Consider the following 26,513-nt stretch of genomic DNA (forward strand, 5'->3'; position numbering starts at 1 on the left):
TCCTTGGGAAGAGAGAGAGCAAATTCACCAGGCCAAGGAAATGCACTTTAAAAAGAAAACGGGCTTTAAAGTCATGTTTAAATGGAGAAAAATCTTATTACTGAGGTGCATTGTGCTTAACATACTTTTGTGATCTAATTTTCATTACCTATACAGTGCCAGAGCCTGGTCAGGATAAGGGCCTGGTGAAAGCATCATTATCCAGCCAGGCGCACCTTTGGAGACACTACTTGTTCCTCCAACAACAGTCCCAACGACACAAAAGCACAGCGGCATCAGCAGAAGACTAGTGCTGGACTAGTGCGAACCAATGTTGTGTCACTGACACTCTCATTTAAGTAAAAAACGAAGGTGAATGGAAGCCAAGACTCCTCAGAGAACAAACTAAAGTATGATATGGTAAACCAGTGGATTAGTGCCTCCATCCTGGAGTCCCAGAATGCAGTCATTAAATCCATATAAGACGCTGTTTGGCCCTGGCTCAGGAAAACTGTGCTGCCTCGTGGGTACACATCTGTTACTTACTGCCACCTTCAACAGAGAGACCCTCCACAGAAACCAGATTAATTCTGAAGACAAAGAATATTAGTTTTATGAATCTTTTAGCATAGTGGCTGTTCCCAAAAAATGCAAGCATAAAATCTGTGCTGAGCCAACCTAGATATGAACTCATGATTATGAATGGGGAAGGGAGTGGGTGGTGAGCTTGACAGCTTGTGGAAAATCAAGATGAGCCCCAGATACCAGCAACTGCTTAAAGCAAGCCTGGGTTAGCTATGGCAGGTGAGGGTAAGCCTGGGTTAGCTATGGCAGGTGAGGGCAAGCCTGGGTTAGCTATGGCAGGTGAGGGTACACAGTAAGGAGCAGCTGCTCAAAACCCCAGCCTTGGCAACTCGGATGACACCTGCTCACAAAGACCAGCCCAGCCCAGCCCAGCCAGTGTAACCGGGTGGCCAGGGCAGTTTCAAAGTGAACGTTAGGGTCCTGTAGCCTGCTATCAAACGTTCTACCTTAGCATACGATGATTAATGAGGTGTCTATTCAAACAGCCCAGAGATAACCGCTAAGTTTAAAATGCATGGGCACTACTGTTCCACTTAGCAAAGCCTGGAGAGAGAAAGGCCGAATAATGGAAAGTGAGGACAGCCCAAGCACTCAAGGCTATCAGCACTGCTCCACCCTTAGAAGAGAGAAAACAACTGTCTCTGACCCCAGTGCTGACTGCATGCCTGGAGCTGACAACGTGGGTCAGCCTGCCTAAGTGTTGCGTTCAATGTTACTAGAGCAGGGAAACAGCTCTGCTATGTGGCATAAAATAGAGAGAAAGAGATAACATTTACTAACTTGTTTAAGAAACTGATTTCAACAGTTATTTTCCAATCAGCAGCTTTCTTTTCTGTTTTTAATTACATATCCCCAGTGACTCCTCACCCTTGCAGGTTCCCACAGAGTACCATTAATACAGTATAAGTAAATCTCATTAATTCAGGTCCTACTACCTTGGAATTTATAATCACTGGCATAGGGGCCGGGCTGAAGTTTATCTTTGCATGATCTATGAAAAAAAGATTTGCTACACAAATTAATAGAGTAACAAGATCTCAGGAGGGTTGTTTAAACAGTTCAGAAGTGTTTTAGAGCAATTCAGAAGCCTTCATTTGCATATAATTATTATGCTAATTACAAATCATTCTTATCTATTCATTAAAGCAGAGTCCCAAAAGACCACTAATTGTCAATAACTTGTTGGCCTAGTTTTTGTTACTGAATGTATCTCAGAGGACCAAAACTGCATTAAAAATATTGTATGATCTAGCCCCTCATGGATCCTTCTGCTTTCCACCAATGAATCCGGAAAAGCTGCATTTACAAACACACACCTGTGATGAGATCAAAGGTGTGAGCCTAGTGTTGGCTGGGAAATGTGGACAGAGCAGTCCATAGTCTTTTTAATGCCACAGAGACCTCCACACCATCCTGGAGTGGAGCAATGATCCCAGATGGACTGGGTGTTTACAACAGCCTAGCTACCTATGGTCATTCAGGTTGTCGCCATGGGCACTGCCAGGTTAGAGAACAACCTAACCAGAGGCTTCTTCCTGCTTTCCTGCACTCTCCTTCCTTGCTGGAAGTCAATGGATGCTGTGTTTGCCGGCAGACCTCCCCCGAAAAAATAGCAATGTTAGAATTTCAGCTAGGAAAAGTTAACTATCCAATGCGTGATGTGACACACTGCACATCTGACACCAGAGCAGGGAGAACAAGTGGTGCCCCGAAAGGAAACAGGTGAGGTTCAGTGTGAAGGCTCAGAGAGCCTGAAGCAACTGCCTGTGCTCCCCTTTCCAGCCAAGGAGCTGGGTTTACTAGTGTGGGCATGTTGTGTGTACAGAATTACCACATACTGAATATTACCTTTCCCTTAGGTTTATACACTTATATAATTCTTAAGAATGAAGAGCCATGTATTAACTGTAGTACTCGGGAGGCAGAGACGGGCGACTCTGAGCTGGATGCTAGCCTGATCTTCAGAGATACTGTTTTAAAACAAAAATCAAAAAACAAAGGAACAGAAAAACAAAGAACCACACCCTACAAAAAAAAAAAAAAAACCTGAAGGCACTGGGGGGCCAAAGAGCTCAGCAGACCAAGGTGTTTGCTGTGTAAGCTGTGACTCAAGTTCAATCCCAGCACCCGTGTAAAGGCAGAAAAAGAGAATCCACTCCACAAAGAGGTCCTCTGACCTGTACCCTAGAACAACATGTGCACACACACACAGACGCACGCATGCATGCATGCACGCACGCACGCACGCACGCACAAACACACACGCACGCTAAGGCATTTGCAGGCATTTAAGACTGCAGGTGTCAATGAAATAGGTTAACCCATGAACATGTCCATGGCACAGGACGCTCCCTGAGTTCACCCATGTTAAAACCACACCACCTTTAGATGTGTCTGGCCCTGCCATAACAGTTCCTCAGCTTGTGTTCCCTTCAGCTGACAGTGCATCACAGAACATGCTACAGCAAATGCCGTCAACTAAAAGGGGAATGCCCACTGCCTGGTCAGGTGTGCCCCACCTACCCTGCAGCTCCTCAGTCCAGGTTCCTGTGCGGTCCTTCCTGGATGACAGGAAAATGACAAATACTATACAGCCATTTCCTTTCAGTAAAAGCAGACTCTGGAACAAAGCATCGTTCTTGCTGGACTGAACCAACAGCACAGCACCCCAGCAGTGCTATCTGTCCTAACCGTGGGGGAGGGGAAGAATGCTCTTTGCCTGACTACATCACTCATGCCCCAGAGCAGCGATTAGGCTGCCGTCTGCAAAACTCTAAGACCTCATTCCTGCTTAAGATAGAACAGTCTCTAAGTAGTCACATTGCCACCAAGCTGGCCACACCTTCAATCCCAGGACTGGGAGTCAGAGGCCAGCCTGGCCTTCAAAGCAAGTTCTAGGTTAACCAGGGCTCCAGAGTAAGACTTCTCAAAAAAAAAATTTTTTTTTCTTTTTACATCTCTGAAAAAGGATTTTAACAGGAATCTGCTCAAAAACATTTTCTGGCTCTTAAGACTCCTCCCCTCACCCACCCTCTCCATTACTTTTCTCCTAAAATCAGAAGAAGCTTAAGTTGGTAGTGGTGTCCAGTCAGAAAGTACTTTTCGTGAAGAGGTTTTTAGACTGATTTTCAACAGAACCAAACACATGGAACAAGCAGTATGTTATTTTCCCACAAGAGGGCGCTGCCTCTCACCATGCCAAACACACCAGGCCTCTCTAAATCCATGGAAGTACTTGACCATGTAAGGCAGCAGACTAAAGTGGGAAAATATTTTCACATTTATTTTTAGTGGTAGCCATGCTTACATTTATTTATATCCTCTCTGAAGCTGGTGGTGGTGGGGAGAATCCTTTACAACTCGCTACACAAAAGAGAACCATAGTCAAAGAAGGCTTGCTTTGTGGGAGGCAAAGGCTGCTGAGATGAGGATGCAAGGCAGGCTTCCCCAGCACAGCCAGGCCAGACCTGCCATCTCTGCAGCACAGCCAGGCCAGACCTGCCATCTCTGCAGCACAGCCAGGCCAGACCTGCCATCTTTGCAGCACAGCCAGGCCAGACCTGCCATCTCTGCAGCACAGCCAGGCTGGGGAGACAGACACCAAGCCTGCTGACCTGACATCAACATGGCTGAAGGAAAACCAGCTCCTGCCGGCTGTGCATGCACATGCACATGCGCCCAACCAAATTAGAGCTGCGTACACAAACAGCTTATCCTGGTCATCGGTGCCACCCTCCACAGTCAATCTGGAACTTTGGGTGAACTAAACCAGAAGAAAATGTCAGCTCAAAAGCTAACAAATAATAATGACCCTACAGGGTTTAAACTAATTTTTTTATTAATCCAGCCAGATTCTATTCTATATAATTCTTAAGAAGGGGAAGACGAAGACCCCCCAATGTAGATTATTTAGGAAACATATTCTTCTATCTCTAGACAGCACAGTAAAGCATATGTTATCAAGACTATCAAATACAATGTATAGACATGGTCTAACTGAACTCAAAATCAATGCCCAAGCCTTTCCAAAAACACCACAGTGGAGACCAACCAGCATGGCACAGAGTAGGGCCAAAATGAACACCCCTTGAAGCCATATCCTTACGAATTGAGCTATTCACCAGCTTGGTTAAAAAAAAGTTTAAGAGCAAAATACCTTTTGTAGAAGTATGTAATATAAGCTCTACTGTTTTAATTTAAAACCGGCCAATTCCATTGTAGTCATGTATTTGTTTAGCAGACCCAGCCTACAGCAATCACTAGAGAAGCTGCCGTGGAGGGAAGGCTGCATTGCTGTCCACACAAACATCAGCCATCAACACCAGAGCTCACTCACTGGCTAAGAACTTGTACTCTTCAGATGGGTACAATTATCCTTTTATCTTGAGGTATATTTCCTAGACCAACAGATAGCAGACATTAAGCTCTAAGAAACACTTATCAAACAAGGAGATAAAAGCCTGCACAGGTAAAAGACATTGAGCTTCAAACTGGGACAAATGGCTGAGGTGCCTCTTTAATAATCAAAGCAGACCTGGCCTCCAGGTTCCCCCAGCATCCCTCAGGTCCTACCTCCTCTCCCACAGGGCCCAGCCCAACCTATTCATGTCCACTATGAACTCTCCCAGATGTTTCTGCTTCTAGCCATGGGATCCCACATATCTATAATGAAGTTTCTCCTCTGCCTAACTTAGAAGCAGCTATGGCCTTTCCTTTTTATTTCCTTTTTTTCATTAAATACCAAATATGCTGGGTTTTAATATTTAATTGCATAGAGGAAGTAACAAAGGCCTTGTGTTTCTGAGAACCAGGGAAAATGAACTATCAGGTGCTTTTCTGCCCTAAGTAAATTAATAGTGCTCTCTCAATCAACATACCAAATGGGTACCCTCTCCTGGGTCTCCATTCTGCTCCCTGTCCTAGAACCTCCACTGGCTAACACTGGGGAAATGTCAGCCCAGAAAAACCCTTAACAGAGCACATAAAGGTGAAGTGAATTCTGAGCCTTGACCTCTACCTGAGATGCCTCCTCCTCTCCAGCCTCGCCAGGATGTGAGAACACAGGCTCCCACAGTGAACAGGAGTCACTGACTGGGAAAGCTGGGTTGTCTGTGCTTCATGGGATCCTCCAAAAGAAGGGGATAGAGAGGTGTCCTCCTAATAAGGAGGTGGTACTACTAAGGAGACCCCCTACTCTGTTGCCAGACCCTATGTGGGAGAGCTGCTTATAAGAAGTCTTTCTACTGGGAAAAGATGGTGGTCTAGAGTCTGCAATCACCAACCCTAGGATCCTGGTCCAGGCAGTGCTCACAGGGCACAGTAGCACTCCAAGCCCACAATACAAGCCTGCGCAGACAGAGAATGTGCAAATGGGGGAGACAGGAACAAGGAAGGAGATCTGGATGAATATGACATGGAAACAACACACTGACTTCCAGGGGTAAACGCATTGGGGTGAAGAGCTCAAACAATCAAAGACGCCAAGTGAAGCCCAGCTTCTGGAACCTTCAAGCAGCCTGGCTTCCAGAGCAAGCACAATGACAGCTGTTCAAAGCTCGGCAGAGGACCATTGTGGGAAGGCCCTGTGTGCACTCTTTCCTGTGACCCAGATCACCATCTTCAGTGATCTATCATCACGCTGTGTCCTTTTTGGTTTCAAAATGTCTCATTTGAAAAAAAACTTTGGCCACAAATAAAATTACCAGTAATGCTGAAACATGAGGAGAAAACGGTATTCTCTTTGAACCTGCTCTATTTTATGACGTGGAAAAATACTGTGCATCACCATAGCGAGCTCTATTTCTATATTTAAAAAACCATTCCTGTGGGTGTGTGGGTGCATCTGTGTACGTGTATGGGGAAGTGTAGACACCTGTACAGCACAGCACACGTGGGAGCCAGAGAACAACTCGCTGGCTCTCCTTGCACCTTGTGCAGCCCGGGGAATGAACTCAGGTCACTGTTTGCAGCAAGCTCCCTTCTCTGCAGAGCCACCTCAGTGCCATACAACTGTCTTTTTTAATTTGATCTTTCCAGTGATCTAATACTTCAGAATCACTGATACAGGCTTATTACTAACTCTAACTCCTCTTAAGATACATTAATATCTTTAGATATAAAGCTAAAAATATCTTTAGATATAAATAAAACTTTAGATTTCAAAATTTTGAATTACCATTTTATCATTTCTACTATAGAAAAAAGAAACCCATCCAGGAAGTTATAAAGTCACCCAGTATGTATTAACCTATGAGAAAGGCAGACAAGCTCTTTCTTGTTTCACATAAATACCTTTAAATGTGGTTCCAATTTCTCTTTTTTTAAAACTGCTCATTTCTTTCAAATTACTTCCAAAACTGAAGGTCTCTGATGTTAGTGGTGTGCACACTTCAAGCTCATGAGCCTTCCTCTCCTGGGAAGTGACTTTTGTATACAAATCATGGAAAGCTCCTTAGTCAGAGCTGGGCATGATTAAAAGGGCCACATTCAAACGCTCTACCTTAGCGAGCAAAGCAGAAGCAGATGTCCAGGGCTGCGTTTGTGTATGTTCTGGAAATGAGCTGAAGCTACACATGGGCATCTCATCAGGGCAGTCAAAGACGCCCAAACACTCAGTGCGGTTAGTATCAACAACTTCAGAAGGGGAAACCTTTAAACTCACAGTTGGATGTCGTATGCTGCAGTACTGACTCTTTACAATCTAAAGAGACAGTTTTTAACTTGAGCAGATCACAGGCAGCAGCCTAGAATCTGCACAGCGCAGGCATCAGGCACTGCCCCCGTGCGGGATCGGGAAAGGGCTGCAGCAGCACTCTGTCCATTACTGCCTGCACAAGAAAACCCAGGCTCCGGGTAGCCTTTCCTCCTTTCTTCTTTTGATCTTGTTTTTCTGAGATGGGGTTTCCCCATGCTGCCCATGCCGGTGTTAAACTCCCAGGCACAAGGGACCATGGTCCCTCAGCCTCTTCATTTCTGCCTTCGAAAACATCACCATCAGCAACAAAAACAGCAAAAGAGAACAACATCGTCCAGCAAAGCATCCCTAGAAAGTTCCCTCCCTCAGGCAACAGGAAGGTGCCTCTTGCTAGGCTGGCGAGACACAGATGAGCACCCTGCTGCCCCAACTGACTGAGAAAATGGAGGAGAGGCTGGGACACAGGGACCGGGGAAGAGGGTTTCTGACGGCACATTGTGTTCTGTGACTGCTCAACTCCAGCAGGAAGGACCCTACCTCCTTGAGAGGTAGAAGCCCTAGCTGCACTCCACTTCAACGCCTTCCCCTTAAATAGGAAGCCAGGTTTGCAAGGTGAATACAATCTAAAGAGGCAACGAACCTGAGTGGAGATATTTATTTATACAGAAATATCAGACCCCCCACTAATGGTTTCTTTAAGCAATAATGTACCTAAACCAAGTCTTACAAACATTTTCCAAAAGGCATCAACAAAATAACCGACATGTTTACATGTACATGGTTCCTATGGCAACTGTGCTGTGAACCTAAGCTGCACTGACAGATTTTTACAACAAATCTTTGTTTCTAGAGTTATTCTGACAATGTCACTTCAATTATACAAACATGTCAAAGCATTCAGCCAAGTATGCAATACACCACGGGTCAAATAAGTCTCTTCAATACATGGTGAAATACAGTTCCTAAGAATGAGCAAACACAGCAAGTCAACAAGAGTGAAACACATGCCATCTAACAGTCCAGCAGAGGCTGAGCGAGCCCTAAAGCAGCCACAAGTCACTCTGAACTGAACCGCTTACAACAAACCCACCTGCAGTGACAGAGAACCTCCACGAGGTGGAGTGAAAAGACTCAAACTTACATTTCAAATTCTTGGTTTTCACTCTCAACTATTTCACACCTGCCCTGTTTCTGACAGGTCCTGGCTACCTACTTTCTCAAAGTTACTAATGCAGTTATTTTGTTTCTTATAAAAAGTAAACAGCAGGATGGAAGTGAACCTAACCATGTAAAGTGTGTTGCTCACTATACACTCACTCCAAGCTGAGGACACAGGTCTGTACCTGCTTGCAGTACAACCAGGAAACCGAGTTCGGTTCTAACACTCATGCAGCAAGCTGAGTGTGGTCTCACACACCCTGCCATCCCAACACTGAGGGTGGAAAGAGGTTTCAGGACCTCCGAGGCTTGCACAGACAAAATAAACCAACCATGCTCTGGGTTCAGGGAGAGAGTAAGGTTGGAGTTAAGATGCTTGATGCCCTCTGGTCTCTGTGTGTGCTCAGGAACTGTGCATGAAGGATTGAAAAGTTTCTGAGAAAGAGAGGGAAAGTCAGCAAGAAAAGAGCAAGCTTGCTAGCTCAGCATAAAGACCTACACAGTTCAACATAAATATATTACAGCCAGTTAAGTAAGATGGGGTCGGGGAGACACACAACTTCAACTGAGGGTCCCACTGCCTACAGAAGGCTCATGAATTCCTTTTTTCCAAGTTGCCATCAATATGTTTATTTGAGTCAACTTGACTGTTCAGAGCAAGACTTCACACAGGTAACCAGATATGACAGGGTCTACGGCTATCAATAAAAATCTGTGAGACTATGACCCAGACCATGAAAGTAGTTTTACTGTAGAACCATGAAGGCAGAGAGCACTGCCAGTCAAGAGTCCTAGCACAGGGGGCTGGAGAGGTCCTGAGCTTAATTCTCAGCAACCACGTGGTGGTTCACAACCATCTATAACAGGATCTGATGCCTTCTTAAGTCTGATGCTGTCTTCTGTCATGCAAGCATACAAACAGTGTTCATATACAGAAATTTTTAAAAAAAAAAATCTAAAAGAGTTGGGCTAGACTCAAAGGTGCTTCTTTACAAAGCAGGTAGTAAGACTTGGCTCTGGGCTGCTGGGCTCACATGGGGCAGTAGAGACTGCCTACTGCGTGCAGTAACCCCTGTCCCATCTCATACCCATCTTACTGGCTTGTGATCCTAACATCACTCCATCCTCAGAGAAGCAAGTTTTCAGCACTAAGAACTGGTAACTGGCATGATACGCACTCTAAAGACAGCTTTGTTTGTCCATCGAGTCCTCTGACCTCCATGTGTGCTGTGGCAATCTGCTTACACATGCACACACAAACGCACACACAAAATTTAAGAAGCAAAAAAAACCCGAAGTCAATAGAGCTTGCTAGCTGGTTAAAGCATTTCTTTTTTTTTTTTTTTTTTTTTTTTTTTGGTTCTTTTTTTCGGAGCTAGGGACCGAACCCAGGGCCTTGCACTTCCTAGGCAAGCGCTCTAACCACTGAGCTAAATCCCTAGCCCCAGTTAAAGCATTTCTAACAGGCTAGCCTTAACTGAGCTCACAAACCTCATGTTAGAAAGACGTTTACTTTCTTACTCTTACGTGGGAAGTAAAAGGAATCTGTGTGACTCCAAGCAGAAAACAGAACACTTTTAGAAACACTTCTTGAGCAAACACTCTCCAACATAGGCACGGTATTCTCCCCTTTCTTAAAGGGCCCATCTACAACACCGAAGAGACCCACTCTCTTCCTCCAGGGCCTCTGTAGCCCAGAGCAGACCTGAGCTCCAGGACCATACATTCTTCAGTGTAGAATCACAGACCACATAGAAGACAGAACTGAGAGCTGTGAAAGGGACATCAAGATGCCATCAAGTAGTACTCACTGCTGGTTCAACCTGACTTCGATCTGCAATGTCTATGTGGACAATTTCAACGGTTTTCCACGTGTTTGGATCTAAACCGTGAACCTGTGAGAAACAGAAAACGTCAGTGTGTTCATCATCAGGAAAGTACTACACTCCATACCCATTCCTTAGGACATCTGGACAACGTTTACTCTTTCTATAGCTTCCCTAGTGAGGGGTGGATGTATACATGAAACCTATGTCTGGGCTACTTTATAGCAGTACTAATAGGTCATTCATGTAACAAAATGTATCTTCCCTGTCTATTGCAAATGATACAAGCTTGTAAACCTTAAATCCTATGCTAGCAAAGGCAACATGACAACCAGACTTTCAAAGCTACATTAGGGGCTGCAGAGACTGCTCAGTGGTTAGGAACACTAACTGCTCTTATAGAGAGCATCAGAGTTCAGTTCCTAGCATTCATGCTAGTTAGGCCATAGCTGCAGGGGACAAGGGAGGCTCTGACCTCCTCTGGTACCCACACTCATGTGTACCCCAGCCCTTCCTAAAGAAACTACTTTTAAAGATCTTTTAAAAAGGAGGATTTAGCTGGCTGATAGTGCCTCATGTCTTTAATCCCAGCACGTGGGAAGCAGAGGTCATCAAACAGATCTGAGTTCAAGGCCAGTCTGGTCTTCAGAGTGAATTCCAGGACAACTAGGGTCACACAGAAAAACCCTGTCTCAAACCACCCCACAACACTCCAAAGAGAAGGATTTGCCTATTCTACAGCTCGTTTTCAGTGTTCACTTCTTGACACTACTTACTCAGTGATTTCTCAAACCATGTAAACTGTTTTAAAGCAGTAGATAAGCCCATCTGAACGCTGGGAACGGCAGGGTGAGTCACACAGAAGTTAAGACATCCTTTCACTTAGACCATTGTTTTAAAGAATTTCTATGAAAAACAGGGTCTGTCACAAGATCAGCTGACAAGTACACACATTTGAATTTTGGTTCCATGAATGGGAACCACTGACGAACCAGCACAGCGGCAGAGCAGCTGAACTAGAAATCACTTAGCCCTTCACTAAGTCACACTTCTGGAGAGCAGTGGCCCTCCATGTGGGTGCAGCAGAAGGCAGGCTGTTGGGCAGCCTGAGCGTATGGAGTCTATGGCTTCTAGATGCTGGTGCTCCAGGTCCACAGACACATTGAGACCACGGGGTAAGGGCACTGAAGGAAGCCTTCTTGGCTACTTTCCAGTGTCTTGGCAGGTGTTCTTGACGCCCAGGTCTGAATGTGTGCTACCTTATCATAATGTGGTCAGGAGCTTGTAAACATTCTCTGTAAACAAGGCACCTACCCATCCCTGCCTTTGGTCATTTCCCTGACATCACTCTGGCCCAGAAGTGAAGTGGCAGTAAACATCAGTGCAATCAATTCTGCTAAATACAACTGCTCTGGTGAGCACACGGAAACAATCTAAAACACCAGGTAAGAATGGACTGCAGCCTTCTCCTTGCTCCAAACAAGAGCTGCTGATAAAAACAACTTCCATCTCCATAGCCTTCATCACTTGAGTGCAAAGCTGGGACCATCCTGATGGTGCCAGAGCCTTGTGCACGCTGACCACGCATTCTACAAAGCAGCCATGCCCCAGCCTTTGGAGTGTAAACTTACATTTTCTAATGTTCCCAAGTCAGGTTTGTGCCATGTTTCGATTTTGATGAAGAAGTCATCTTTCATGTACTCATTCTGCAGAAAACACAAGAATGTGACCCACCCTTCACAGTTCTGTAGGAATCTCCTTAGCACAGCACCCCAGTGTGGATCTCTTTCCAAACTCAGAGCCATTAGCCTCTGTTCCCCATGTCATTTTAGAGTGTGTGTGTGTGTGTGTGTGTGTGTGTGTGTGTCTGTCTGTGTGTGTGTCTGTCTCTGTGTGTGTGTGTGTCTGTGTCTCTCTGTGTGTGTGTGTGTGTGTGTGTGTGTGTGTGTGTGTGTGTGTATTGCCTACATCCATGTATATGGGCTCAGGTGTGTTTGTACCTATGAAGTCAGAAGAGAGTATCAGATTCCCTGGAACTTGATTTAAGGATGGTTGTGGTTCTAGGAACCAAACCTGTGTCCTGTGGAAGAGCAGCCTAAGCTCTTAATGGTCAAGCTGAATTTCCAGCCCCAGCTCCTGATTTTTAAAAACTTGCTGAGTACAGCAAATGATGCTTTTGTATATTTCAAGCACTCCCACTTGTCATGCAGCACAGGGGCAGAAACAAACATGAGGTTTGCTAAGCAATTCTACATTTAGAGGAAGTAGCAAAAGCAAAATAAAAACAGTAAGCAGTGTGGAACAAACCTGGGAGCTGTGAGTCCAGGAAATCTGAGGTGGGTGTGGCAGGGGAGGACAAGGGAGAGGCCGTAAAGCAATGGGAGTTCAAGGCAAAGGCCAGCAGCAGTCGGGAATCAGCAAAATATAAAAGCAAAGTTAAAAGAAGAGGGTGTACTACTCACCGTTACAACTGAGGCAGAGAGGTGAGGCGGCACCGAAACAGGAAAAACTTCAGTTAGAAGGAGTCAAGACAGCCTATCCCAGTACCTTAAGTCAGGTGGACTAAGCTATTCCAAACATGTAACATTTAGTAGCTTATGTCTTCAAAATGGTCTCTACACAAGTGACACATACCAAGAGAGCCTCAGTTTAGGTTGTGAAGTACAAAGGCAGTATGCAGAATACTCTATCTTAATTTAAAATAATGCAGTGAGAGCATCTCAATAGCCTGACAGCATTTACGACACTCGCTTGGCAAATAAATCTGCAACTCCCTCCCAGAGTGCCTCGCCTCTGAGTGCATGTGTTCACCCCAAAGCCAGCATTAGCTGGACCACCGTATGGCTGACATCTGGGAGTGAACCTAGGGGTACACATAGGTCTGGGGAGGAAAATCTGGGGCTCCCTGGCCATCACCCAAGCAGTGAAGGTTTGTTTGATCTAAGCCTGAGAGACTGGGGCATGTAGTGTCCCTCTCCTCATCCTAAGGCAGGGTGCAATACTGTGGGGCCAGCTTACTTGTTCTGCAGTAGGGGTAAGCATTCCAGGCTTTCTCATGGAACACCAAGGAGCCCTCGGGAGCAATCATCCTCACGAACGCAGGGACTTTGCTGTGAGGAGAAAGAGACGGGTATCTTCAACTGCATCATCAATTCTGTTTCTATCCAAGATGTCATCACATGATAAGCTACATGGCACTAACAGTTCATTTCATCACCAAAGCAATCAAGTGGCAAATTAATGTTTAAAAAGTGATCAAGGAAGTTAGCTATGTAAGGGGTCACTGCTCATTTATGTTTTGGTAGAACTGAAGATGGCTTTATACATGGTAGGCAAGTCCTGTACCACTAAGCGTCACTACCACCCTCTTAAAGAAAATCACGCATGTGTGTGTGTGTGTGCAGTGCATCACTGTTCATGTGAGGTCAGCAGGCAAATCTGACCCTTAAGGTGAAGCTAGTCCACGCACTGCACACTGCCACAACCCTGGCATTCACACAGTTGAGGTCCACCTGCCAGAAGGATGCCATGAATACACGGCTGTGTCTAGACAACAGTCACATAATGCGGTGACACAGCAGACCTCAGAACGGCACCAATGTGTAGGAGAGGTAAAGCACACCCACATCAGATGCTTTTAGGAAAGCAAGGGTGGGACTCACGCCTGTCACACCAGCACTCAGGAGGCTGAGAAAGGAGATCTCCTGAGCCTGGGGTTAGAGTGAAGCCTGTCTCATTTAAGAAAAACAAAGCGCTGGGCATGGCTGGGCACGGTACACACACCTATAATCCCAGCATTGGGAGGCAGAATCTGTGAGTTCAAGGCTAGACAGGATGAATGAGTTGCAGGTAAGTCAGACCTATCTTACAGAAAGAAAGAAAAGGAAGGAACAGAGAGAGAATGGGTGGGGGGTGGGGGGTGGGGAGCAAGCCAGGTAGGGGACAATAGTGACTCACACCTTTAATCCTGGCACTTGAGAGGCAGGTAGATCTCGAGTTCAAGGCCAACCTGGTCTAGAGTGAGTTCCAGGATAGCCAAAGATACACAGAAAAGCCTTGCCTTGAAAACCCCACAAGAAAGAAATTCTGTAAATTCAAGAAATGGCTGTCACTAGCCACCTCAAATGTGATCAGAGGAAAAAGGTTAAATATATGACTGATGCCACAAGCTTGTGAAAACTCCTATCCATCAGCAACCCCAAAGGCAACTGCATCTACTCTCAACCAGAAAACACCAGTCACTGACAAGTAGGAAGACTGGCATTTGCAGTTTACACAGAAATACAAGTGAGCTGCACATGCTGTGAGCAGAGACAACTGTAAGGAGCAGCTCCTTACAGACTAAATTCAACTCCCAAACCCCAACCTCCAACCCTGGGCCAGCACTGGGCACAGTGCAGCAACTCTACAACGCAAGTTCTGTTTCAGCATCTGAGTTGTCTAGTAATTAAGACGCTAAAATAAATCACGTAAGTCACCACGTTGTATCCTCCCCCCAACTCCAAGAATTTTATATATCCTTTCTGTATCACAGCAAACTTCAAGCTTATTTGTTCAATAAGATAAAGAACAAAGTTAAGGAAGCTTGGGAGCCAGGGAGGATTTCTGACTGCAGTGAGTGAGGAGCTGGCAGGAGCAAGCCCTCAGTACAGAGCAGGAGGCTAAACAAAGCAACCAGAAAGCTATGCAGCACAGGTCGGGGGAGCCCCAGTGCTAGGTCCAGAGGACATGACATGGGGACATGGCTTGCAAGTTTCACTACTCAGACAGTTACATCACAGGGGAAAAGGTATTTTGAGTAGTAGAGTAAGTGGCAATCCTAGGACAGTCATATTTTCCATGTGCCTTCACGCCCTTCAAAATTGGCAATGAACGATGGCCAATTCTGAGTGCTTACTCTTTAAAAACTGTAATTGTCATGTATGTGAGTGTCATGTATGTGAGCACTCTGTTTGCCTGTACACCCGCGTGCCAAAAGAGGGCATCGGATCCCATTACAGATGATGTGAACCACCACATGGTTGCTAAGAATTGAACTCAGGACCTCTGAGTTGCTGGCAGTGCTCTTAACTCCTGAGCCATTTCTCCAGGCTCGAAGAACTAGAACCAAGTTTCTTTATTTTGTGTAATTAGAACGAGCTACAGGATTCGAGTTTCATCCCAGAGTATGGCAAACACTTGCCAGTAGTTCAGTCAGTCAACTTAGAAAAAAGGGCTGACAAGACCCCTGTAGATCACATCAGACAGAGTTTATCCCATTCGGCCAAATGGGGGAAAAGCTAATTACCTATAACCAGTATCAGACCTGCTGACTCCCCAGTGTGCACTCAAGGCCAGAGGATGCCAAGTGCTCTGTCCAATGACTCTCAACCTCGTCACTGTCACCAAACCCAGAGCTGTACTGGATGCCAGCAAGCCCCTGTCATCTTCCCATCTGAGGTATTACAGGTATGCACAGCCACATTCAGTCTTTACGTGGGTTTTGGGGATTTGAACTTAGATCCTCATTCTGCAAGTGCTATTACCCCCTGCGTCATCACCCCAGGCCCACTTTTAGTATTTCTCTATCCGAATCTCAACTGTCCCCTATCAGATTTCCAAGACTGATTCTACCACTTAAGTTCCTTCTTAAAAAATCTCAAGTTAATAAAATTCCCATCTTTGCTAGGTGCTCCAAACTTACTACCCTTCTGCACCAGCATGAGAACACTCAAGAGTAATCTGGCTTCATGTGTCCAGTAACGATTGAATCTGGAGAAATATGCATGTGGAATAAACAAACTAATTCAAATCCAGCTTTTCAGAAGAGAGATCTTCATGAGTGGGCATCTTCCACACTCTTAACAAGGCGGTTGGCTGCATGGCCACCATTTTTCCTCTCTGAGAAGCCACTTTGACGAATGAAAATCACCTTGTGAGTTTAAGGAGCCTGAGAAAAAGCAGTGATAGTAAACAGATTACAACATGGAGCTAGGCCTTCAAGGTGCACACAGGAGACATTCCTGCTGTCTCCTCCGCTAAGCAGTCAAAGGATGGTGATTCCTTCTGCTGTTCTTAGCAGGCCTCACATCAAGGTACCCCGTGCAGATCTGATGAAGACCAGCACTCCCACAGCATGAAGCTCCTTTCAGAAGGCAGGCCCCGCCTCCCACTTTAGAGTATCTGACCTAGGGATCGAAGTCAAGTGCAGAGCTCTATCCTACTACACTGAAAGGAGGTCCTATTAAGATCCAGTCACAATGGAATGATGGCTGTTACCCCTCTGTTCCCAGCCAGGGCAACTGGAGAACAAAAACGCTAAGATTTTTGTCCGCACACATGTGGGTGCAGGTGCCTTCAGAACACCTGAAGCATTCTGGCCTCTCCAGCCTGGGGAAGGCAACCGTCACAGGAAGAGTAAAGCACACATGTGGCTCGGAGACTGCCACCACCTTGCTGGGAGCAGAAAGAGCAGCATAAGACAAACCCAGACCTGTCTCACAGCTCAGCTCAGCTCAGCTCAGCTCAGCACAGGACAAGTGTGGATGGTGCTGAAGAGGAGAGTGAGCACAGATCAGTGAGGCCCAAGCCTCCACAGTTCCCGCATGGAAAAGCACGGCAGACAGGGCTGGCTGGTGAGCTGTGGGCAGACAGACTAGGCAGACCGCTTGCCTACAGGCTAGAGTGTGAAGTTCATTCTTGGTCATCTGGAAGCAGCTGAAAGCTTTGAGAACAATAACACAACCTTTAAGATTACTCTGACTCGGGGTTGGGGATTTAGCTCAGTGGTAGAGCGCTTGCCTAGGAAGCGCAAGGCCCTAGGTTCGGTCCCCAGCTCCAAAAAAAAAAAAAAAAAGAAAAGAAAAAAAAAAGATTACTCTGACTCTGTGTGTGAATTAAACACAAGTGGGGGAGTGGGCAGATGGCGTCAAAATCATTTCCAAGTGGACTTAATGGTGAAGGGTGGAGTCTACCAGTGACTTGGGATAAGCATAAACCAATGAATTGGAACTTCATAAAACAATAAATTTTTCTGGCTTCAAAAGGCACTGTTTAAAAAATAAAAATTTACCCAGGACAGTCAGGACTACACAGAGAAACCGTGTCTCACCTCTGATAGGGTCCTAACACACAGAGTTCTGTACAGTAAGGGAAGGTGAGACAGGGCAGTAGAGCTTACAGTTCCCAAACCCAAGAGGCCAGGGAAGGAGAATCACAAGTGTGAGCCTGAGCTGCACGGAGAATCCGACAAAAAAAAAAAAAAAAAAAAAAAAAAAAAAAAATCAAGAAAACAAAGAAACAAAACAGAAGATTTGAACACTATTTATGCAGTAGTATATATGCAAAGTCCATAGAATTGATAAGGAAATTCCAACATCCTTATCAATACCTCAAAACCAAAAGCAGGTGTTCTTCATTTGCAAATGGCCATCAGCAGTAAGCCAAGGGGTCTGGACTTTGGTTACTCTGGGTCAAGTGAAACCCAGAATTTCACAAATTTGGTAAAGTAAGGTGTTGGTGGTCTTAGCCAAACGTGCAATTCTACTGATGGTTAAGTGGGGACAGGGTGCATAACTTGGCTTAAATAGTTAAATGCTACCCTTGCAAATTCAGCTACTTCCTTAGGTGCAGAGTTGAAGATGCTCCAGGGACAGCGGGCACCATCTACAATGCTCACACAGTGCCCTCAAGGAAGTGGACCCTGACGGCCTTAGTTGCTAAGTGATCTGTGTCCCTCTGTAATGTAGCTACCTGGTGGCTAATCAGCAGTCAGTGTGACACTAATAAGGTGGAGAGTTTGCCCTTGTCCCCCAGCAGCAACAGCAGCAGGGCCCCTGTCTGGTCACTCTCATCCTGCCCCGTCAATGCTGCCCTCTCTCCCTTTCTCCTTTCCTGCTCTCCTGTGTTTCTGTTCACAGCTACCATCTTCAGTCAGGGCTTGAACGGCCTGCTAAGAATGAGCACGAGAGTCCAGCAGCCGCCACCATCCCCTTGGTCACCTTCTGCTCCTTCTCGAGGACCTCAGTGGGTTCCCGACTGGGTTCCTCAGGCCTTGCACTTCACACTCTGACCCAGTCTCTGTCATTTACTGACCACAGCAAGGGTGCATCTGTCTTCCTGTGTGAAACTCATAAACTGCCTACCTCAGGACGGTACACAGAAAGGGTGCTGTGGAGCCTGCAGGGACCCTGCACTGCAGTATGAACCACGTCCCAGTAAGCTGTTAACCAACAGTGTTACCTGCAGGGACCTATTTATAGCTCTTCAACTAAGAGTCACTACTACTGTCTGGAGGGTTACCTATATCAGACGTTTCCAAAAACCCTTTTAGCAATCTCCTTTCCCATAAAAATGAAACCACCTACATCTCAGCAGGAAACGATCAACATTTCTAACATTTTAATGACTTTCTAGGCTTCTTGTTTGATTAGATTTTGAAAACATGGAACTCGGTATGAATACCTAATGACCCAGTAATAGACCTTTTCTATATAAGGTGCTGTTTCTTCATTATCTGAACCTTTAGGTTTCAAACAAAGGATGTTACACATCTTTAAAAAAGATATTACACATTTTTAAAGGTTGGTTTTTGTCAACTTGATACAAGCTAGTCAGGTGGAAAGAACTTTTAAGAAAAGGCCTCAACCAAGGCCTACAGGCAAGTTTGTAAGGATATCTTCTTGATTAATGATGGTGAAGGGAGACCTACCCTGGGCAGGTGGTCTTGGGTAGTTAAGAAGGCAGGCTGAGCAGCCATGGGAGCGGGTGGGAGAGTGGTGGGTGCTCCTCCATGGTCTGTGCCTCAGTTCTAGCTCCAGGTTCCTGCTCTGGCTTGCCTGAAGATGGGCTGTGACTTGTAAGGCAAACGAACACTTTCCTCACCAAGTTGGTTTTGGTCATGGAGTTTTGTCACAGCAATGAAACAAGCTAATGCTTTTACATTTGGAATATTAATCTATAAAGGACCTCACAGACCAATACAGAATTTCCTACATCAAACCCTTTGGCTTATTTTAGAACTCCCAGAAAGAGTCCACTGCTTTCAATAAAGAACTTCTAGCTGTTTGTAAAATTCAAGAAATGGGTAAATAAAATTTTTTAGTGGAAAAGAGGCTGCAGAAATGGCTCAGTGGTTGAGAGTGCTTGCCAAAGTTCAGCACACACACAGGACGGTTCGCTATAGTCTGCAACCCTCTTCTACCCTCCAAAGGCAACTCCACTCTTATGACATACAACACACACGTACACATACATGGAAATATGACCTTAAAAAAGAAAATGATGATAAAGTTTAAGCTTAATCATGTGAAGTCGTCTACACTGCAGGAACGTAAGTCAGAGTTATATCTATAGCAGGAGGCCCTCCCAAGCTTAGCACACAAAGAGGTAGTCAGAGCCATCTCTAGTCTCTAGAATGCATTTCTTACTAAAAATATCTACAGAAAATCAGAGACAAGGCTGTCAGGCTTAAAAAGAGCACACAAACGAACTCAAACAAAACAGAAGGAAAAATAAACATTGGCGTGTGAGGACCATCAGGCACAGATCCCGACCAGCAGCCAGCAGCAGCTGCATCCAGCCACCCCACAATGAAACACAAGTGGAAGTGTGGTCCATCTGCCTGTGAGACTAGCAAAACTTCAAACAGAAAAATGAGGAAAATCAATAGTATGGAACTGTGGAAGATTGTTTGAATGGCCGTGGCTCTCCAGCAGTCCCTTTGTCCTAAAAAGTACGGCCCTTGGGACAAGTCAGAGTGTTCCATAGCCACGAAAACATACTCAACGATAAATGACCCAAAATGTGTGAATGCTCTTCATTCCCTATCCTGTAGAGAACAATTAAGTAAACTAGAGGCACACCAGGAAATTTTACTCGGCTTAAAGAAAAAAAAAAAAACAGGCAAGGCTGCGGGGTTTACTCAATTGGTAGAGTTCTTGTCTTGTAAGCACGAGGCCCTTTTGTTCAATCCCCAAAACCACGTCTAAGTGCTGGGCTCAGTGACCTACACCCACAATCCCAGTGCCAGTCAGTCTGGTGTAGCTAGTAAGCTCCAGGTCAATAGGAGCCTATCTCAGAGGGAACCTTCGTCCTGAGCACAGGAGCTGAGGCTCCCACACAGACATTTAAAAAAAAAAAAAAGACTCCTACAGATATCAAATAAAAACACGAGTGAGCTAGGACCTGGAAGGATAACCCTTGAAGTATTTCAAGTGTGCATGTGTGCACATACTACACGCATGCCTGGTACTCATAGTGGTGAGAAGTACCTGATATCTGTGGTGCTAGATCCTGTTGAGAGATAATGAGCTCTATGTGGGCGCTAGGAACCAAACCTGGGCCCTCTGCAAGAGTGGCAGAACCTGACTGCTAACCACCCTCTCCAGACTGAGGATGAAGGTTTAATTTTATAGTCTTCCCTAGTGTTTGAACTTCTGTTACAGGCAGACGTATTGCTTTCATAATTTAGTATAAAAACAAGGGGGCCCACAACAAAGCATAACACATGGTCATGGAATATTACAGTTCATGGGGCCTACTGATAAGGAGACGCCCAGACAGACAGATGTGCAGGCCAAGGTGGAGCCCACTTGCCTCTTCAGGTGGTAGATTTTGTGTGTGTACTGTCCCTTCTCGCCATCATTTTCATAAGGTTCATTCTTCAAGACTTCGATTCCTTCTCCACCACCAGTTTCATTCTTACTCGCTTCTGCAACAGAGTAAAGCTGTCCAACCTGATACTGAAATTCCAAAGAGCAGAGTTTTACTAAGTCAATAGAAGCTGCAGAAATTTCCCATGCTAAAACCATAACAAAGATGATACAGAAAACTCCACACAAACCATTCAGTACATGTTCTACATGAAAACAGAACTCAAGTGACAAATGCTGGATGATCACAGGATTTCCAGTGTTCACAAACAAGATAGTCACTAACATTTTATTTGTAAAATAATGTATCAGGAAAATGCCAGCACTTAGTTTAACTTCTGAATGATGAATTTGTACTCTGAGACATTTTTATTTCTCTTATGTCTTAAGAGTGTAACCTTAAGGCAGGGCAACAGCTAGCTCTCCATTCTCAGTACCGAAATATGCTAGGGAAAACCTCCAGAGCTTTTAGCACAGCGAAGACAGAGTGCTGGTATCCAAGATCAGAGCTTCTAATAAAATTCTCCAATGAACACAAACTTTCTGGAAATATAAGCATTAAGTATTAGCACGAAAGGCTGGTGAGTGCCCAGTCGTTCCTATTTCATAGGGAACCAGAGCTCTCAGTGGTAGGGCAGTTCCCGTGAGTCAGCAGTACCAAACTGTGGCATTGTCACCACAAGGAACAAACTGAGGCTCCAATGGCCCTGCTTGTTCTAGGGACCAACCATGAGACTATTGCCAATCTATAATTTGACTGTCAGCCTGAAGAAGCATTTTTCTTCTTTATAATCTTGTTTTCAAAGAAAAGGCACAAAATTTTATCTCTAAAAACTCATAATTCAAAGCTAAAATTTTAATTGAGAGAATAAAAGCTTTGTCATAATCCCAGAAAATATTCTATCTAAAAAGCTCATGGATGCAACAGTATCATGCTAGTTAACTTAATAGTCTCCTTTCCTCCCCCAACCCCTTACACACACACACACACACACACACACACAGCATCGCTCAATTTGGAAGTCTATACCTAAACAAATTTCGTAAGTGCTCACAGTATCTACTTAAGATCAGTTTTCCAACATGCTATTTGAGTTAGTCTAATGCCACAATTCTTAAATGCTTCAAAACCAGATTAAAATGTCTTTAAAACAGAGGACAAATTTGGTCTAACAAAAATACATGAAGAAATCAAATGACTGGACTCCCCAAGATTAAAGAGCTGTTAACCTGAAGAAGATACTAGGTCTTCTTACTGGTGCGGTTTGAGAAGTAACTCAGTCTTGGGTGATTTCAACAAGTTGTTTCCCTCAGCTAGTCCCCACCCCCAACTTCCAAGGCACCTGCAAAAATAAACATCAGGTTCCACCTCTGGGTTCAAATAATCAATTGTGCAAATAAAGAGCAGGCCTGGCCTGATGCAGCCATGCTGTGTGCCCTGGGGAAATCCCAGCTCTACTCAAGACAGCACAAGGCTGCACTGGGGTCACTCTGAGAAGAGCTGCTGCTGCTCTTCCTCAGCTCCGCTTTCTCCTGCTGCTTTCTGTCACGCCTTAGCTTATCAGTTTGTTTTGTCCAACTTCTAATTCTCTCACTTAAACTCCACTGTCAACTAAGGAACTTGGACGCTCCAGGCCAGAAGGGCCCTGGTGCTCGATTTCTCAGCCTCTCTGATTTGTCCTCCATGCTGGCTGCCAGGAGTGACTGCAGGGTGTAGGTTCTCCACCACGTGATCAAGGTCATAAACATGCTGTCAGCTGAAGGTAAGATCACATCTGGAATACCATTTCAGTGCAGAGAAGTAACTCTGCTGTACGTAGCCACGAGGCCAGCCGTGCAAAGTCATGAGGTCACATCACACTAGCACAAACGGATGTGCTGGGAATGTTTAACTCCATGATCTGTTACAGTCTAACAGGTCTCAAGGGTAGTGAGGTTGCTGCCACCAGAAGAGCTCAAGTGTTACCACAGGCAAGACAGAGGCTTAACTCACCCTGCCCAGGTAGGGTGAACTGTGTTAACAGAAAAGCAAGCTCTGTGGAAAAGACAAATGTCCAGCACTCAAGGAGATCAGGTCTTCCCTCAGCAGCGAGCTTTCTCACTGACATGGAGGCTGGAACCTCATTTTCCTAGGACAGTGTTGAAGAGTTTCTACACTTGTTACACTCTTTCTATAGACCCTTCCAAGTAAGACAATATAACAGAAATCTATTTGCAATCATCTGTCACAGTTCATTCTGTCACATAAGCTAGAATAAAAAGGAAATGAAGGCTGAGAGTTGAGCTCTTGGGTAGACTGCTTGCCTAATGCTTTTGAGGCCCTGGGCCCAGATCCCTGGACTGCATCAAAAGAGAAGACAAATCAAATATGTATTATAAAACAGCATAGACTAGCATATCAGTAAATAACACCAATAGAATTTGAAGAAGCAAAACTACTTACCTCTTGAACAGAACACGGCAAAACTACACGGCTGAAAAGGAAAAAAAATACATATATACGTTACATATTGATATGGCTTTAGAACAAGATCTCTAGACAATGGAACTTTTTTTTTTTTAAAGATTTATTTATTTATTATATATAAGTACACTGTAACTGCCTTCAGATACACCAGAAGAGGGCATCGGATCTCTTTACAGATGGTTGTGAGCCACCATGTGGTTGCTGGGAATTGAACTCAGGACCTCTGGAAGAGCAGTCGGGTGCTCTTAACCTCTGAGCCATCTCTCCAGCCCTAGACAATGGAACTTTAAATCTAGTGACACAGTGGACAAGAAAGCCATTTATAGGAGTGGGTGTTTATGAGTCTAAGACCTTGAGGGTCTCCACTATAAGACTGCCAGTGTTGAACCTGGAGGGCCACCCACTTCACTGCCAGGGGCTTGAGATGCAGAGACTTGACTCCTGTGCAGGGTAAGCAAGCATGAACAAGTTCATTATCTGCAGCTCTCTGGTCAGAACACTCTCATGAGATCTTTAGTATAGTTTCATTCACTATGTGTGATGTACATTTTAAAGATTTGCTTTTATGTGTATGAGTGATCTCCAAGAAAGCCAGAAGAAGACATGGGTCTCTGGCACAGTAGGGCAGGAGGTTGAAAGCACCCGATATGGGTCCTCTAAGAGAACAGTCAGTAGTACTCTTAGTCACTGAGCTATCTCTCTAACCCTGTGCATATTTTATTTTTGACTATACTGGTTGGTGTTGAGTGTCAATTGACACAGTTGGAGTTATCACAAAGAAAGAAGTCTCCCTTGAGAAAATGTCTCCATGAGAGCCAGCTGTAAGGCATTTTCTCAGTTAGTGAACAAGGGGGGGCAAGGGCCCACTGTGGGTGGGGCCATCCCTGGGTTCTATAAGAAAGCAAGACAGTAAGCAGCACCCCTCCGTGGCCTCTGCATCAGCTCCTGCCTCCAGGTTCCTGCCCTGACTTCCTTCCATGATGAACAGCAATGTCGAAGTGTGAGCTGAATAAACCCTTTCCTCCCTAGCTTGCTTCTTGGTCATGATGTTTTGTGCAGGAATAGAAACCCTAAGACAATGTGTCTCTCAGAATAAAAACATGTTCTGAAGATCGTAAATCAATCTTTTCAGAGAAGTTCCTCTACAAACTTATTATTCGAGTTGTGTGAGACAAAAGTAAAGGTATCTTTGGAGTAAGCAGTGACTTCTTTTCAGGAGATGGCTATGGACATTATAAATAACATACTCTTTCCCAAGGTAGGGCCAGCATAAGGAGGATCTGTGCTCACTCCTGCCCAAGCATGTGCTAGTGAACACAGCAAAGGCTATCTTTAGAGATCCATTTTACTACAGCACAGCACACGAGGAGGACTTGAAGTTTACAGCTGTGTTGTTTCCATCAGAGCATCATTTCTTACCTCCAGGTTTTTCACAAGGAAATCCCTTATTTTTATAAAATAGGTTTCCTGCTACTCCCTTCCCTCTATAGGTCACAATCATCCTGTTTAACAGTGATCTAAAGACCAGGACCACTCAATGAGCGCTTTAAAACCAAGACTCTTACACTAATGACAACTTCATCCATTGCTTTGTGACAGATGGGACAAGCCTACCCTGAAAGTCATTTCCTCTAGGTGGCCCCGGCTGCCCTGGAACCTGCAGAGACCCTCCTCTCTCAGTGCTGGTATTAAAGGCATGTGTCACCACATTTGGTCCTGAAAGCTATTTTTAACTCCTTAATTAAAAAAAAAAAAATAGATGTTCTTCTAAGACATCCAACATCTGCCACAGTTTTCACTTTCGCACGTGGGAACCACCTGTTCACTTTGTGAATGGAGCTGACTGCAGGGATCACTTCACTTTACAGCGGTCACACCATGTAGAGCTCTGAGCACTCACTGTGTGGGACATAAACACAGTAACAGTAAACTGTCTTTCTCTTAAGGAGAAAGGTTTTGATGAAAACAGTTAGATGTTAGACACACCACTTGCTAACTTAGCTCATAAAGTAAAGGTAGGCAAAACACAGGCCTGGAGAGATAGCAGATAGCAGAGGTGTTGCTCGTGCGGAGAGCCTCAGATCAATTTCAAGCACCCACGCTAAGCAACTCCCAATCATCTCTAACACCAGCACCAACTGGCTCCAGTGCCTCTGGCCTCCATGGGCATCTGTACTGAGGTACACACACTGTCAAAGAGGGCTACTCAAGAGTTAATGGACCAGCTGGAGAGATGGCTCAGTGGTTAAGGGCAATGACTGCTCTTCCTAAAAGGTCCTGGGTTCAAGTACCAGCACCCATATGGTAGTCAACAACCATCTGTAATGAGATCTGATGCCCTCTTCTGGTGTGTCTGAAAGCAGCCACAGTGTACTCATATACGCAAAGTGAATAAATAATTCTTAAAGAGTTAATTGGCGTTTTGAAGACAGGAAGTAACTAATAAATTAGGAAACACTAAATGCCTTATTCTCAGTCAGTGCAGCATCTCTCTTGCTGTGTAGCTTGGCATCTCATATTTCCGTCTATCTCATATTCTCCTGTTTTAATATCTGCCAGCAGAATTATAAACTAGGTGATGCTCCCAGGATACATTGTTAAAAGTTTTCATAAGCTCAAAACTTGGTACTTTGATTATGCTTTAAACGTAAATCTTTGCTCTGTGAAGACTGCAAAGGGATGCCTTTTTTCCAGACTCCCTGTCACTAACAAAAAAGTAGTAAAATTTCAAGTCAGAGATGGCCCAGCAGGCAAAGGCATGATGGGAGCACACACGTGCGCGCGCGCGCACACACACCATACAAATATAACTTAAAATTCTTTTCCTAAAAGTAAAAAGGAATAATCATCAAGTCACTTCACAAGTGTCTGCTGAAGGGCTGGAAAAATGGCTCAGTAGCTAAGAGGGCTTTCTGCTCTTTGAGTAAACTGGGTTCGGTTTCCAGTGCCTGCACAGTGGCTCATGGTGGCTACTCTAGTTCCTGGGGACCCAGTGCCCTCTTATTCCCCCCAAGAGCACTGTATGAATGCAGTACACATGCAAACACTTATACAGACAAAAATAGGCAAATCATCTTTTAAAACGCCAAATGTTTGCTGAGTATCTGCTAAGCACTAAAGAGTGCTCCAAAAGCTGGAGGTATCAGAGTGAGTATAGTATAGTGAGTGATGTT

At 44.9% G+C, this 26,513-nt stretch overlaps 1 protein-coding gene across 7 annotated transcripts in view; it reads right to left on the reverse strand.

Moving 5' to 3' along the window:
* Window positions 1–26,513, reverse strand: part of Pitpnb (phosphatidylinositol transfer protein, beta) — a 48,933-nt gene that overhangs the window by 21,434 nt on the left and 986 nt on the right. For 3 of the 7 annotated variants that reach the window (XM_087577551.1, XM_087577552.1, XM_087577553.1), the window contains exons 2-6: window positions 23,317–23,347; window positions 20,818–20,932; window positions 13,253–13,352; window positions 11,874–11,948; window positions 10,228–10,311 (exon numbers count right to left, since the gene is read on the reverse strand). In XM_087577551.1, coding sequence (XP_087433677.1) covers window positions 10,228–10,311; window positions 11,874–11,948; window positions 13,253–13,330 — 237 coding nt within the window. In that variant the 5' untranslated portion in view covers window positions 13,331–13,352; window positions 20,818–20,932; window positions 23,317–23,347. Of the gene's footprint in view, window positions 1–10,227; window positions 10,312–11,873; window positions 11,949–12,704; window positions 12,713–13,252; window positions 13,353–20,817; window positions 20,964–23,316; window positions 23,348–26,513 lie in introns of all 7 variants that reach the window. The other 4 variants (XM_087577547.1, XM_087577548.1, XM_087577550.1 and 1 more) reach the window with 2 other exon arrangements.

This window comes from Rattus norvegicus, chromosome 12 (assembly GCF_021556685.1).
Source record: "Rattus norvegicus strain SHRSP/BbbUtx chromosome 12, alternate assembly SHRSP_T2T, whole genome shotgun sequence".
Taxonomy (NCBI): Eukaryota; Metazoa; Chordata; class Mammalia; order Rodentia; family Muridae; genus Rattus; species Rattus norvegicus.